The sequence below is a fragment of the Manis javanica genome, chromosome 4, assembly GCF_040802235.1.
Source record: "Manis javanica isolate MJ-LG chromosome 4, MJ_LKY, whole genome shotgun sequence".
NCBI lineage: Eukaryota > Metazoa > Chordata > Mammalia > Pholidota > Manidae > Manis > Manis javanica.
Genome location: NC_133159.1, coordinates 179,935,174 through 179,947,420, shown reverse-complemented (window position 1 = coordinate 179,947,420; position 12,247 = coordinate 179,935,174). Strand labels below are relative to the sequence as shown.

Sequence of the window (12,247 nt, the reverse complement as noted above, 5' to 3'; positions counted from 1 at the left end):
GCTGGAAGCCAGCTCCTCCCGGGAGAAGGGCAAGTGTCCGTTTGCAGGTCCGAGCTGGAGGACGCTGGCAGCCTGTCCTCTGACACTTACACAATAAGTAAACGCAAGGGGGCAGATGGAAGAATTGTTTATCATCATGTCATTTCGTCAGAGCACTTCTCTCTGGGGAGATTCAAGTGGGACAAACAGTCTTGCTAGAATTTTAAAAAAACGTTTCCATTATACACACACATACAGAAGCCAAGTCGGGTAAGAAACAGCCTGAGAGCGTACACCGTGTGCTTTGGTGACCCGTGGGTAGGAGGTGAATGACGTACGAAGGAACCCACGTCCTGCTGTGCAGCTACGGCGAGGCTGTGGCGCCGGGCCGGCACTGGTGTGACCCCCCCCCTTTGCAAGCTCAGGCCCCGGGGAGGCGGTGTCCCACAGCCGTTCCGTCCTGACTGACACAGATCAGTGTTTCCACACCAGAGAGTTTGTCAAAGACACAGACCAGCCTGCCCCGACCCTCTCAGGGGAGGCCTGGCATCTCTGACAAGCTCTCCAGGGGACGCCACCTGGCAGGTGTGGGGTCAGCATGGCATCCATCCCAGGCGGTTGGTCCCACTGACCCCCCAACCCATGGGCAGCCTGACCTCACAGGGACGCAGACGCTGTCCCTCCAGGAAGCGTAGTGCATGCAGAATGGCAGCTCAGCCTGTACCCAGGATGACCCAGCAGAGAGAAAACTTCAGGTCAACAAATGACCACTTAGGGAATACTGGTGTTTTGAGTAAAAATGCATGGGGCCAAATCAGACAGTGTCACATGAATAGGTTTTTATTCAGTTAACTCTAATTTGCCAGTATTTGGTGAATGCCAGACAGGGCCCTGGGAAAGCCACATCACAGAAGTGCCCAGCGACCCTTAGGGAGCAGCAACCCTCAGAGGAGACACGCGGAGGCAGCGATGGCCTGGCCCAGCTTGGCAGCTGCTGCCGGCCACGCGTGACACACAGCAAGTTCCAACAGAGCTGAAACACGCCCTGGATCTCAAAGGCTCAGTACCATGAACACCTTGTTAATCATTTTATGCTGATTACCTGTTGGAACAACCTTTTTCCTTAAGCAGCTGCTAGAAAATGTGAAACGGCATCTATAGCTGCCCATACATTGTGGCTGGATGGCGCTATGCCAGAGGAACAGCCATGCACCGGGGCATGAGAAACGCACCCCTGGCTTTGTGGAGGGGTGGCCTTTGAGCCGGCACTGGAGGCTGGGCCTTGTTTTGGTGAAAATCCCTCACCCTGACACTCCCTGCCAGCCCTGCGTCTTGCCACCCTCACAAGTGGGCCTGGGACATGGACCTGGCTGGCCCCCTTCCCAACACCAGACCAAGGGAGAAGATGGCCCCCAAGGATGGAGAGCAGCAGGCATGCAGGCTGAGGGCGCGACGTGGAAGCTAGGGGAGAGCAGCAGAGGGCTCAGTGCGGCCTCTGTCCCTGCAGCCCAGGAGCCATACTGACTGGAAGCTATTGGCGCCACAGAGTCCTCTGAGGCCCCCACGCTATGAGCTCTGGAAGTGGAGGAAGGAACGTGGGAACAGGGACCCAGGCCAGCTCAGTGGGGTCCAAAGGAAGGACCACCTGACATGTTCTGAAGATATGACCAACAGGACCCCATTCTGTCCTGGAGTCAGTGCCTGCTGAGCGTGGAACTCAACTGCTTTTACTGATGGGACAGTGAAGGGACAAGCGCAGATGGTCCCATGTGCCTGAGCGTGGGCACAGAGAGGACCGGGCAGATGCGCTGGCAGAGGCCTGGTTAGAGGTCAGAGTGGGAGCGCAGTCTAGGGTGCCGGGAGGGGAGGCGAGGCCTAGTGACTGAGGGTAACAGCAACCCCGCAGACTGGTGGGAGAGAAAGGAGGGGGGTTGGCAGAGCAGCTCCTGGGGAGCTGGCCCTACAGACCAAGTGGAGGGGCCTTCCCTGACCGTGTCCCACCTTCCTAAGGTGCCCTGGGACGATCTCCGCTACCTTTTTGGGGAAATCATGTATGGCGGCCACATCACAGATGACTGGGACCGCCGGCTCTGCAGGACGTACCTGGCGGAGTACCTCCAGACAGAGATGCTGGAGGGGGGGACCCTGCTGGCCCCGGGCTTTCAGATCCCCCCCAGCCTGGACTACAAGGTGAGGGGCGCTCCTCCCTGGGGGCCACACCAAATGCACCGTGAGCTCACTCTGCTGCCACAGGGGCATAGTCAATGCTGTCCTGTGGGTCCCCACCTTGCATCATACATGGAGTATCAGTGATGAAGCAAGAAGCCAGGCAACCAAAGTAAGGAGGCTTGAAATGCAGCCTCCGGGGAGGGGCTGGAAGCAGAAGGGAGCAGCCCAGCAGGGGCGGTCAGGAAACAGCGGGGCTTATACAGGGCAAGACGGGCAGAACATTCTGGTAGGAATGCCTAATAAATGGAGGACATGGTGCCGGCTTGCCCAGCCTTGCCTTGGCAGCCTGCTGACCCACCACCCCGTTTCAGGGCTACCATGAATACATCGACGAGAACCTGCCCCCCGAGAGCCCCTACCTGTACGGCCTGCACCCCAATGCTGAGATTGGCTTCTTGACAGTCACGTCGGAGAAGCTGTTTCGCACTGTCCTGGAAATGCAGCCCAAAGAGTCCGACTCGGGAGCAGGCACAGGAGCGTCCCGCGAGGAGAAGGCAGGAGACTTTAATGTCTGTATCGGGGCCTAGAGCCTGGGGTGGGCAGAGGGACCTGCAAGCCGGCTCCCAGGTCCCCATGGCACGAAGGTGGGCGGAGCACCACAGGCCTAGAGAGAGACTTGGGGGCAGCTGGGGCCTCCCTCCCCGAGCCTTCCAATGCCGCCAGCTGGGTGCTGGAGAGTGCCTGCTGCCCCCCTCCCCCTGGGAGTAAGGGAACCCCAGGGTGGCTCTTCCAGGACCCCCACACACCCTAGAACAGTCCCTCCAGATGGGCTTAGATGGGCACAGTGGGCAGATCCCAACAAAACTCAAAAGAATCTGAAGACCTCAGCGTAGGAGCACAGATACATTCTGGGTCACCCCTGCCATCTCATGCTGGCATCAGCTCCTTGGCACTCAGTAACACAGTGTGCACACAGTCTATTAGAACACAGCGAAGTACTGGGCTTCCCAGGAAGCAGGCCCAGTTCTGGAGTGGAAGGGCCTCAGTGCTTCGAGCCCAGAACCTCTCCTCAGTCTAATGACTGAAGCCAGAAATCTGAGGGGCAGTGGTGAACCTGTCCCTGGGTGGGCCACTCCTCACGCTCCCTGCAGACGGCCCAGAGGACAAGGACACACTGCCACGGCCACCAGCGGGGGAAGTGACAGCGGAGGGAGGCCCGTGCGCTCGGGAAGGCCTCCATGGTGCTCGCACGGCCACAGCCAGGCGGCCTTCACAGCGGGGCCAGAACACTCGAAGCCGGGGCCACGGTCCCCTTTCCCTCATCAAACGTGTGGCTGCACCTCCAGGCTCACCTTCTGGCAGCTCTGTTCCGCGGTGCTCCCTGCCCCTGGGCCCGGCGGAGGGTGGGCTGCTGCTGGCGGTGACGGGGGCTCGTCGGGGCCTGGCTTCCAGGTGAAAGCGGTGCTGGATGACATACTGGAGAGGATCCCGGAGACATTCAACATAGCCGAGATTATGGCAAAGGCTGCTGAAAAGACCCCCTATGTGGTGGTTGCCTTCCAAGAATGTGAGAGAATGAACATCCTAACCCACGAGATGCGCCGGTCACTCAAGGAGCTGAACCTGGGGCTGAAGGTAAAAAAAGATGCGGGTCAGCCGGGCCCGGGTGCGACTTGGGAAGCTGGCTGGACAGAGCCCAGGCCACGGTGCTCCCTGCTCCAGAGCTGTGGGTGCCCCAGACAGGCCACAGGTCACCTAGGCTGCACCCCGGCAGGAAGCGCTGGCTCCGCCAAGGGTATCTGCAGAGGCACCACCCAGACCCACACTCCATGTCAAACCACCTTCCCTTGATGACTCGCAACACATGGTGGGAGCGCCCACATTCCTGATGACTCATGACACGCAGTGGGAGCTCCCGCATTCCTGATGACTCATGACATGTGGGCTGGTCTCCTGCATTCTGAGAGCAGCAAACCAAGGCACAGGACTGACCAGGGCTGCGTGCGGGTGGCGCACACAGCCTGGGCCCCCAGCCGTCTCTTTGTCCCTCAGGGGGAACTGACCATCACCGCCGACATGGAGGACCTGTCCGCAGCTCTGTTCTACGACACCGTGCCCAACACGTGGGTGGCCCGGGCCTACCCCTCCATGATGGGCCTGGCGGCCTGGTATGCCGACCTACTGCTCCGCATCAGGGTAAGGTGCTTCTGCAGAAGCCACCGCCTGACCTCTCAGCACACCTGCCCCTGGGCCTGCAGAACACGGACGCCCTGCTGGCCGGGCTTTTGTCAGAGCAGGGCCGGAAGGGCCCGGTCCATGCCACAAAGACACAAAGACGCCCGCAGTGCAGGTACTTCCTCCTAAAGGAAGAAAACAGTGGGCCTGAAGCGAGGGCAGCTTCTGTCCACACAGACGTGGAGCGCTCTATCCAACAAGCACAGAAAGCTCACATGAGGCCCACAGTGAGGTAACGAAACCAAAAGCCTCTTCTGGGCGCCTGAGCTACTCTGCGATGTCATGCCTTCCTTCCCAACCCTTCTCTTCCTGCTCTCGTTTAACAGGGAGCCATGACAGCAAATGACAGTAAGGCCATGTCACAGGCAGGTGGCCGAGGCTCACTGGCCTCCACCTGTAAGGCTCTCTTGCACATGTTCACAGGAGCTCGAGGCCTGGACAACGGACTTCGCCCTGCCCACCACCGTGTGGCTAGGTGGCTTCTTCAACCCCCAGTCCTTCCTCACTGCCATCATGCAGTCCATGGCCAGGAAGAATGAGTGGCCGCTGGACAAGATGTGTCTGTCTGTGGAAGTGACCAAGAAGAATAGGGAGGATGTGACTGCTCCCCCCCGAGAGGGCGCCTATGTATATGGGCTCTTCATGGAAGGTAACTGGGGGGCCATCTATGGGAGCGTCCAGAGCCAGTCCCACTTGGCTGGAGGACAGACTAGCTCTTGGCAAAGGCAGGCAGTGTGCACAGGGGTGAAGGGCCAGCGGGAGGGAGGGACTCAGAGGAGGCTCACCAGCTTGCAGCTTGGAGCTGAGAATGTGCTCAGACAGGTCTGCAGGAGAGCCGAACATGCCACTCTGGGCCACCAGCCAGGCTCGGCTTTGCTGAAAATGGCAGGCTTGCCCTCCCTCACCTGTGGGTGCCCGCTTCCCCATGTGAGGAACTGGGTCCTGCAGGCCTGAGCAGGAAGCCCAGGGAAGACTGGGCTTGGGGCTGCCGGCGCTCTGCCCAGTCCCCCCGGGCACTCAGCAGCAGGAGCGTGGGGCCAGGCACTCGCCTGCCTGCTCCTGCAGCCCCGTCCCGCTCGGGCACTCTGAGCTGAGCGGCGGGCACTCCACAATGCCGGCCGCTCAGCAGCTGGCGCCACCTGTCTGGCAGGATGTCCGAGCGTAGCCAGCAAAGGCCCAGGGCCCCACGTCCATGTCCCCACCCCCTCCAGATGAGCACAGCAGCAGCCACTCTCCACGTTTATTTCGGAGGTAGAGACAAGAAATATAAACATGAAATGGGGTGAGCAGAAATAGCAGTGTGGTTACAGGCGAATCATGGCCCTACAGCACATATATACATGTAACTCACACCTCATGTGTACACGCCGGTCAGAAATCACGTGTGAAGGGACCCGGGGAACGTTCACCTCCTGCCATTTCCAGTAGGAGTTAGGATTTCCTGCCGCTGAAATTAAGAAGCTGACAGGTGAGGTTCTGAAAACACCACAGATGTGAACGGCGGGGGGATCAAGAGCATTAGTGCTGACCTGCCCCTCACAGCTGTGTGGGAAGGCGCCCGGGGCAGCCATGAACGTGCACATAGCTTCTCACCAAGTCCTGTTTACGACTCCGTTTTCAGCAAGCCCTGTGCCAGCCCAGCCCCTGGCACCAGTCTGAGCTCCTTGGGGGACAGAGCCAGGCCGGGTGTCTCAAGGGCACCAGCCTATCTCTGCAGGGGTGGGAGCGCAAGACCAGGCTTCTCCCCTCCGGGTCCCCTCTCACTCGCTGCCAGCGGGAACCAGTCGCCTCTCCTGGGGCCACCCTGACGCCCAGCCGTGCTATCCCGCAGGAGCTCGCTGGGACACCCAGACCGGAGTCATCGCAGAAGCAAGGCTGAAGGAGCTGACGCCAGCCATGCCCGTCATCTTCATCAAGGCCATCCCTGTGGACCGCATGGAAACCAAGAACATATATGAGTGTCCCGTGTACAAAACACGCATCCGTGGTCCCACCTACGTCTGGACCTTTAACCTGAAGACCAAAGAGAAGGCGGCCAAGTGGGTGCTGGCGGCCGTGGCGCTGCTCTTACAGGGCTAGCCGGCTGCTTGCGTCCTGCCGTGAGGCTCACGCTCCTTGGGGCCAGATCCTAACCACAGCTTCACGTTCACAAAAAACTCACCCTTGGAACTAGTACTTCCTTTTACAGGAACTGATGGTTGTTTCTTGTTCTAAATGATCAGGGCACTTTATATCCACGTGCATCTGTACGGGCCGGAGGGTGGAAGGCAGTGTGGAAGGGGGTGTGGATGGGAGTAAAACAGTAAAATCACCGAGCTATGCTTGTCTGAGTCCCTTGAGGGGGCCTTCAACTCCGCGCCTGAGGGCCACCGGGCCAGGCTCAGGCTGGGGATGAGGCCAGATGCCCAGCGCCCTGGGCAAGCATCCCAGGAACCCACCCTCCAAATCCTGCCTCCCCAGAGGGGGCAGCCGGTTTATTGCTCCGCACAAGCAGTGTGTACAGCCAGGATGTGGGGCGCGCCAGCCAGCCTGGTGCTGCACGCCGACAGCATGGGGGACGCAAACCCTCCCTCGCAAAGCACTGTCTCTCCTCAGGCACAAGAGACCTTTCCTCAATGACGGCAATGCCTCCTCCCTGCCCACACTTTGGGAAGCACACCGCTCTGCCGAGGCACCATTTCCAAGCAGTGGAGGCACTGCCTGCTTCCTGAAATGATGGGAACAGGGGCCAGGACACTCAGACTCGGGGGACCACCTGCGGCTCGTCTACATCCTGGCGGGGCACACATCTCTCGCTTCGACAGTCACGGAGTCTGCTGGTCCACTGCAGCACAGGGACCTGTTTTCTCTCCTCTCCTTCCCTGTCCCCACCCTCCGTGCTCATTTCCTGGCTCGGTGGTGGTGCCCCCAGAGCCTAATGCACAGCTGGGGCAAGGGGTCCCCGAGCGCACTAGAATGCTGTGCCTGAGTAAAGGGCAAGGGGATGCTGCTTGGCAGCCAAGAAGTCCCGACTTCCAAATACATGAGGCTGCTCTGCAAAGCCTGCGATCCAGGCACCCGCATGGCACTGGGCAGGGTTAGGCCAACTCCCTGAGCACCCCTGGATCTCAGGCCCATCCTGGGAGGCAGGGCTAAGGAACCCGCTAGGCCCTGTGAGGAACGGTGGTCCACAGGTGGACAGTGGGGAGGGAGGTGGGAGAGGCAGTGGTGCTATGGTGCCAGGCCTAGGGGCCCCCATCTTTACTGGTAGGAGGGAGTTTCTAACTGCAACCAGAATGCGTTCAGAAGTGACACCAGGGACACCCACACCCACCTGATTTTTCGTGGCCACACTGACACAGGACATTCTAGCAAAGTGCCCAGCTGTCATGCACAGCAGCCAGGGCAGTGGGGTACCGACACGAGGATAAGCTAGCTGGGCCCACAATTCCAGGTAAGATGGACGCCAGAGGGGGCCACAGGTGGCAGGCACCCTGGTATTTTCAGGCTTAAATGCAGAGGAAAGGAGCTCCTATGGAAATGTGGCCTTGTTCTACTTTAACTTGATCCTGAAGTTTTGTGAAAACTTCTTTCCAAGTATTCTCACCCAAAGCAAAAGATCCTGGAAGACCTAATTCTGAGGCTAAAAATTTGCCATATCCCAGGGCACGGTGGGGCTGATAAAAGGGAGATGGCAAAGGTCCCTGAAACCGCCCCTCCCTGGGTCCTGAAGAACACAAGCCCTTTGGGGGAAGGCAGGTCTGGGCCAGTAAGCATGGCTGCCGGGCAGCCACCTCCGCTGGCCAGGAGGGGTCACTGCTGCCCTTTGTGTCCAGGCTGGAGGGACAGGAGAGTCACTCTTCTTACTGGAGGACCTAAAACTGCCAGTGGCCACAAGGCAACTCATTTTCAATGCCTGGTAATAACTATAAAATGGGAAGGTTTCCCAATTTTTCTTTAGAGCCTAAAATAAAACAGTAATTTATTCCACACGTACATACTGTGGGTAGCTGACAAAATTATCCCCCAACTCTCCAAGAGATGATTCACCTTTGGGTTGTGATCCAGTGACGGAACACAGGCTGGGACAAAGCCTGCTTTGCACCGGGAGGTGCGGGAGGCCTGGGCATCCTGCCTTCTGCACCGGGCCTCTGACTCCTGGTGGACTGGAGAGCTCAGAGCCTCGGTGTGAGGAGAGCTCCTGGATGGAATGGCTGACTGGGACTGTCTTGGAGGCAATCGGCAGAGACAAAGGGAACAGCAGAGCACGGATGGGACAAGCTACTGATTGCTCAAGTCAGGCTGTGGCACAATGTTTATTCTGGTCCCACAGAATCTGCAGGAATGTGAACGCTGTTTACCGAGAGCCTCTCTCCAAACAGAAACCCGGTGCTCCAGCACATTCCTTTGGCTTCTCACTGGACAACTGAATGACTAGTGAGAAGCAGTGTTAATGGGGGTACTGCTGTCCCAAGGCTCTGTGGCCATGGCTGCCCTGCTCTACAGGTCTGCCCAGTCCTGCAAGGGGCTGCAGACACTCATTGGCTAAGGCAAGGTGCCCCGGCCCCAGACTGCCCCCCCAGGCACCCAGCAAGGCTGCCCCGGACAGGCCAGACAGGGCCTCCCAGAACCGTGAAGATGACCAGGGGGAACCAGGAAAGCTGCTTCCAGAGGCAACATGCAGGGAAGAAATGGGATCCAACCTCCCCCCCGGGGATGAGCTGCTGCGCCCTGAGCCAAGAGGCCTGTGGAAGGTCCTACATTCCGTGAGAGGTCTCGGCACCTGAAGGAGTAGAGGACGGCATGGAGGTTTGAGATCTGCAGGGCGTGAGGACCTTGGCCTTTCTAAATACACACGTGTTTTAAAGATGCCCTGTTGCAAGGAGGTGGGTGACACAAAAATGTTTTAAGCAGATCCAATAAAAATGAGGTTCACTATTCAACAAATGAATTGCAAAGAAAAAAAATGAGGGAACCTGCAGATGAGAAGAGACTCAGGTGACGTGCCACCAGTCCCGGGGCGCAGGCCTTGTCTGAGCTCGGCCACGTGGACACGCTGGAGGATTCAAAAGAAATAAAAAATACCTCTAAGGCCACTGGGGCTGTGAATACCTTCTGGAGTATTTGATATTAAGGAATTCTTGCTAATGGTTTAATCAGGTATGATAATGGTATAATGCTTTGGGGTTTTGGTATTAAGAATGTTTTAGGGGGAAAATAGCAATATATACATATTAGAAATAAAAGAGTCAAGAGTAGCTGCTTGGGAAGAAGAGAGGGCAGGAAACAGCTGGATTTTGTTGGTTTTCTAGTATTATTTTATTCTCTAAATTTATACATTTGAATAAAACTAAAAGTAATTAAAATATGGAGGAAAAACTATATGATGAAGTAAAATACATTGTTTTTTTGATGAGGATGGGAGAACTATGGTACCAGAACCGAGGGACCCTCACACCACCCAAGGCTGCCAAGGCTGACTGGGGGACACAGGCCGCCTGCCCCTCTCCCTTCCCACAAGCCAAGAGCGGACGGCCAAACCCACCCAGAGGGCCCAGGAGCCAGGCCCTGCGGGTGCCAGTGCGCGTGGGATAAGGGTCTAAAGGGATCTGGACCACAGGGGCCACACTCAGGAGAGAACCCGCTCTGACTGCAGCCACACCCACCTGACCCTTTGGCTCTGGACAGCCACGGGCAGCTCAGGCTAGGCCGGCTCGTGCCCCATGGGGGACACAGCCAGCAGCACTGGAAGCAGGGCAGCAGCCCTGGAGGCTCGGGCAGGCTGCCTCGTGCAGGCCAGGCATGTCCCGTGACCAGCTGGCACGTGGAGAGCCTCACAGGCCCACAAGCGCACGCCACAGAAATGTCAAGAAAACGAGGCAGCAGCCAGAAGCCCAGATCTGTGCATCCTCCTCCCAGCGCCACAGCTGGCGGGGGCAGTGGGCCGGAGCTGTTCTCCCGAGGGCCTTCCTCCTCCGCACCCACTGCCTTTGAGAAGGATCTACCCCATGCCCACTGTCACTAGGCCCCTGCCCGGGGAGCCTCCCCAGCCTCCCCACAAAGCTGACCCCGCCGTGGCCTGAGGGAAGTGGGAGGACTGCCTGACTTGTGTCAGGCTGCAAAATCTGATAACCCTCCCTGACCTGACAGACCACTCGGAATGCGACCAGTGACAGGACACAGAGCCCTCGGGTCCAAGGACCTGGCTGAGGTGGAAGCCACCTGCCTTACAGGGAATGTCTGGGAACACCGGGCTGAGGTGGCACAAGACAGCACCTGTCTGTCCTCAGAAGAAGTTCTTGATCAGTGGAGTCACCATCTTCACCCACAGCTTCACCTGCCGACTCGGCTGCTCAAATGTGGCAGAGGACACCACACCTGACCTCAGGTAGAGCTGCTCTTGCTCCTGAGGAAGAGGAACAAACAGGAATTAGGCGTCTCCTCCAGTGCCATCATATGTCCAGGTGGCCCAGAGACGCAGGGGGGCTGAGAGGCAAGGGAGGCCAGGCCCTGCTAGCTGCCCCTGCAAATCATTCACTAGAAAAGCTAAGAAGCCCATGTTCCAAAACTTTTAAGACCAAGGCACATGGGAAACAGGCAACTTACAGGATTTTAGTACAGTTGGTGGAAAATATCTAGAAGTTCATCCTCACTAAATGAGGTAGTGCAAATTAAAATACTGAGTTTTAGTGAGACACAGTTTCTCTCCTCTCAAACTGGCAAGAAGTTGTTTTGTAACATCATTACCCTGTGCCGGCGATGGTCTAAGACACAGGTGCTCCAGTGCACTGCTGAGAGGGGGCCGAATCACCTTTCTAGACAGCAGTCTGGCAACAGGGATCCAGAGCTTCAAAAGGCTATACTTTTAAGTGTTTATCCCAGGAAATAACTATGCACTCAGATGTTTGTATAATGATATTTATCACAATACTTAAAATCGTGAAAGACTGGGAACCACTTAACCGTCCAGCAGCCAACTAATCAAACAGGCCCATAGGACAAACTGGCCCCACCATGAGAGGTCAGGCTCCAGCAGAATACTTAGGTAATGTGGGAGGTGCACACTGTTAAGTGAAAGATGCTGGATATGAAATACATACAATATAAACCTAATTTCACTAAAAAAACGAACAAGTTACACCTTTTCAAATTTACACAAAATGAGACAGGCAGGGAATGTCTGAAATGGTTCCAGTAACTATCTCTGGATGAAGGGCACGTGTCTTTTGATTGTTCTTAACTTTGGCAATGAACATTTATTACTTTCATATCTAAAATACATTAAAGCCATTTACATCAGCTTCTCCTAAATTGTGCTTAGGATCTTTGAGAGGACTGGACAATGCACCCAAGAAGCATGTGTCCCTTTAAGGAGGCATCTGACCGAGCCTTCAAAGGGCAGAAGGGGGCAGTCAGGATACGGTTCTAACTGCCGTCACCTCTCGGCCTGCACTCAGATCCCTCTCTGAATACTCATCACAACTCATCACACACACACATACGGCCACCCAACACCACTGTGCGAACCCACCGCCAAAGGCTCTGAGGAAACACAGGCCCCGGGAGGGGCGCTAGCAAACACCTCTGAAGGCATGGGAGCAGGGCACAGAGGGCATCTCACCCTCCAGAACAGACAGACTTTGTCACAGCCCCTCCCACCAAGGGCCGGGGACATCCAGGGCCCGACCTCCCCTGGGCCTACATGCTGTCCGTGAACTTCCCCCGGCTAAAAGCGGCGGAGCGCTAAGGGCCGCAGCCCCTCCGACCTGAACCCACTTGCGGCCAGGGCCATGTGTCTGGCCTCCCTCCCCTGCTGCAGAGGCCCCGGCCCGGGATGGAAATAATACATCCAGGGACGTGGCTGACAGAGGGACAGCCCTGGTCT

At 57.2% G+C, this 12,247-nt stretch overlaps 2 protein-coding genes across 23 annotated transcripts in view; one reads left to right on the top strand and one right to left on the bottom strand.

Annotated features, from left to right (window-relative positions):
- Positions 1-6,698, top strand: part of DNAH17 (dynein axonemal heavy chain 17) — a 127,430-nt gene extending 120,732 nt beyond the window's left edge. Inside the window, exons 76-81 of the mRNA XM_073236021.1 lie at positions 1,990-2,169; positions 2,520-2,702; positions 3,601-3,783; positions 4,201-4,344; positions 4,807-5,032; positions 6,215-6,698. Coding sequence (XP_073092122.1) covers positions 1,990-2,169; positions 2,520-2,702; positions 3,601-3,783; positions 4,201-4,344; positions 4,807-5,032; positions 6,215-6,462 — 1,164 coding nt within the window. The 3' untranslated portion in view covers positions 6,463-6,698. The remainder of the gene's footprint in view (positions 1-1,989; positions 2,170-2,519; positions 2,703-3,600; positions 3,784-4,200; positions 4,345-4,806; positions 5,033-6,214) is intronic.
- PGS1 (phosphatidylglycerophosphate synthase 1) overlaps positions 3,642-12,247 on the bottom strand; it is a 37,780-nt gene continuing 29,174 nt past the window's right edge. For 6 of the 22 annotated variants that reach the window (XM_073236014.1, XM_036997456.2, XM_073236016.1 and 3 more), the window contains one exon: positions 9,456-10,768. In XM_073236014.1, the coding sequence (XP_073092115.1) occupies positions 10,649-10,768 (120 nt within the window). In that variant the 3' untranslated portion in view covers positions 9,456-10,648. Of the gene's footprint in view, positions 3,778-5,608; positions 6,308-8,412; positions 9,236-9,338; positions 9,419-9,453; positions 10,769-12,247 lie in introns of those variants that run through there. The other 16 variants (XR_012130926.1, XR_005055645.2, XR_012130927.1 and 13 more) reach the window with 8 other exon arrangements.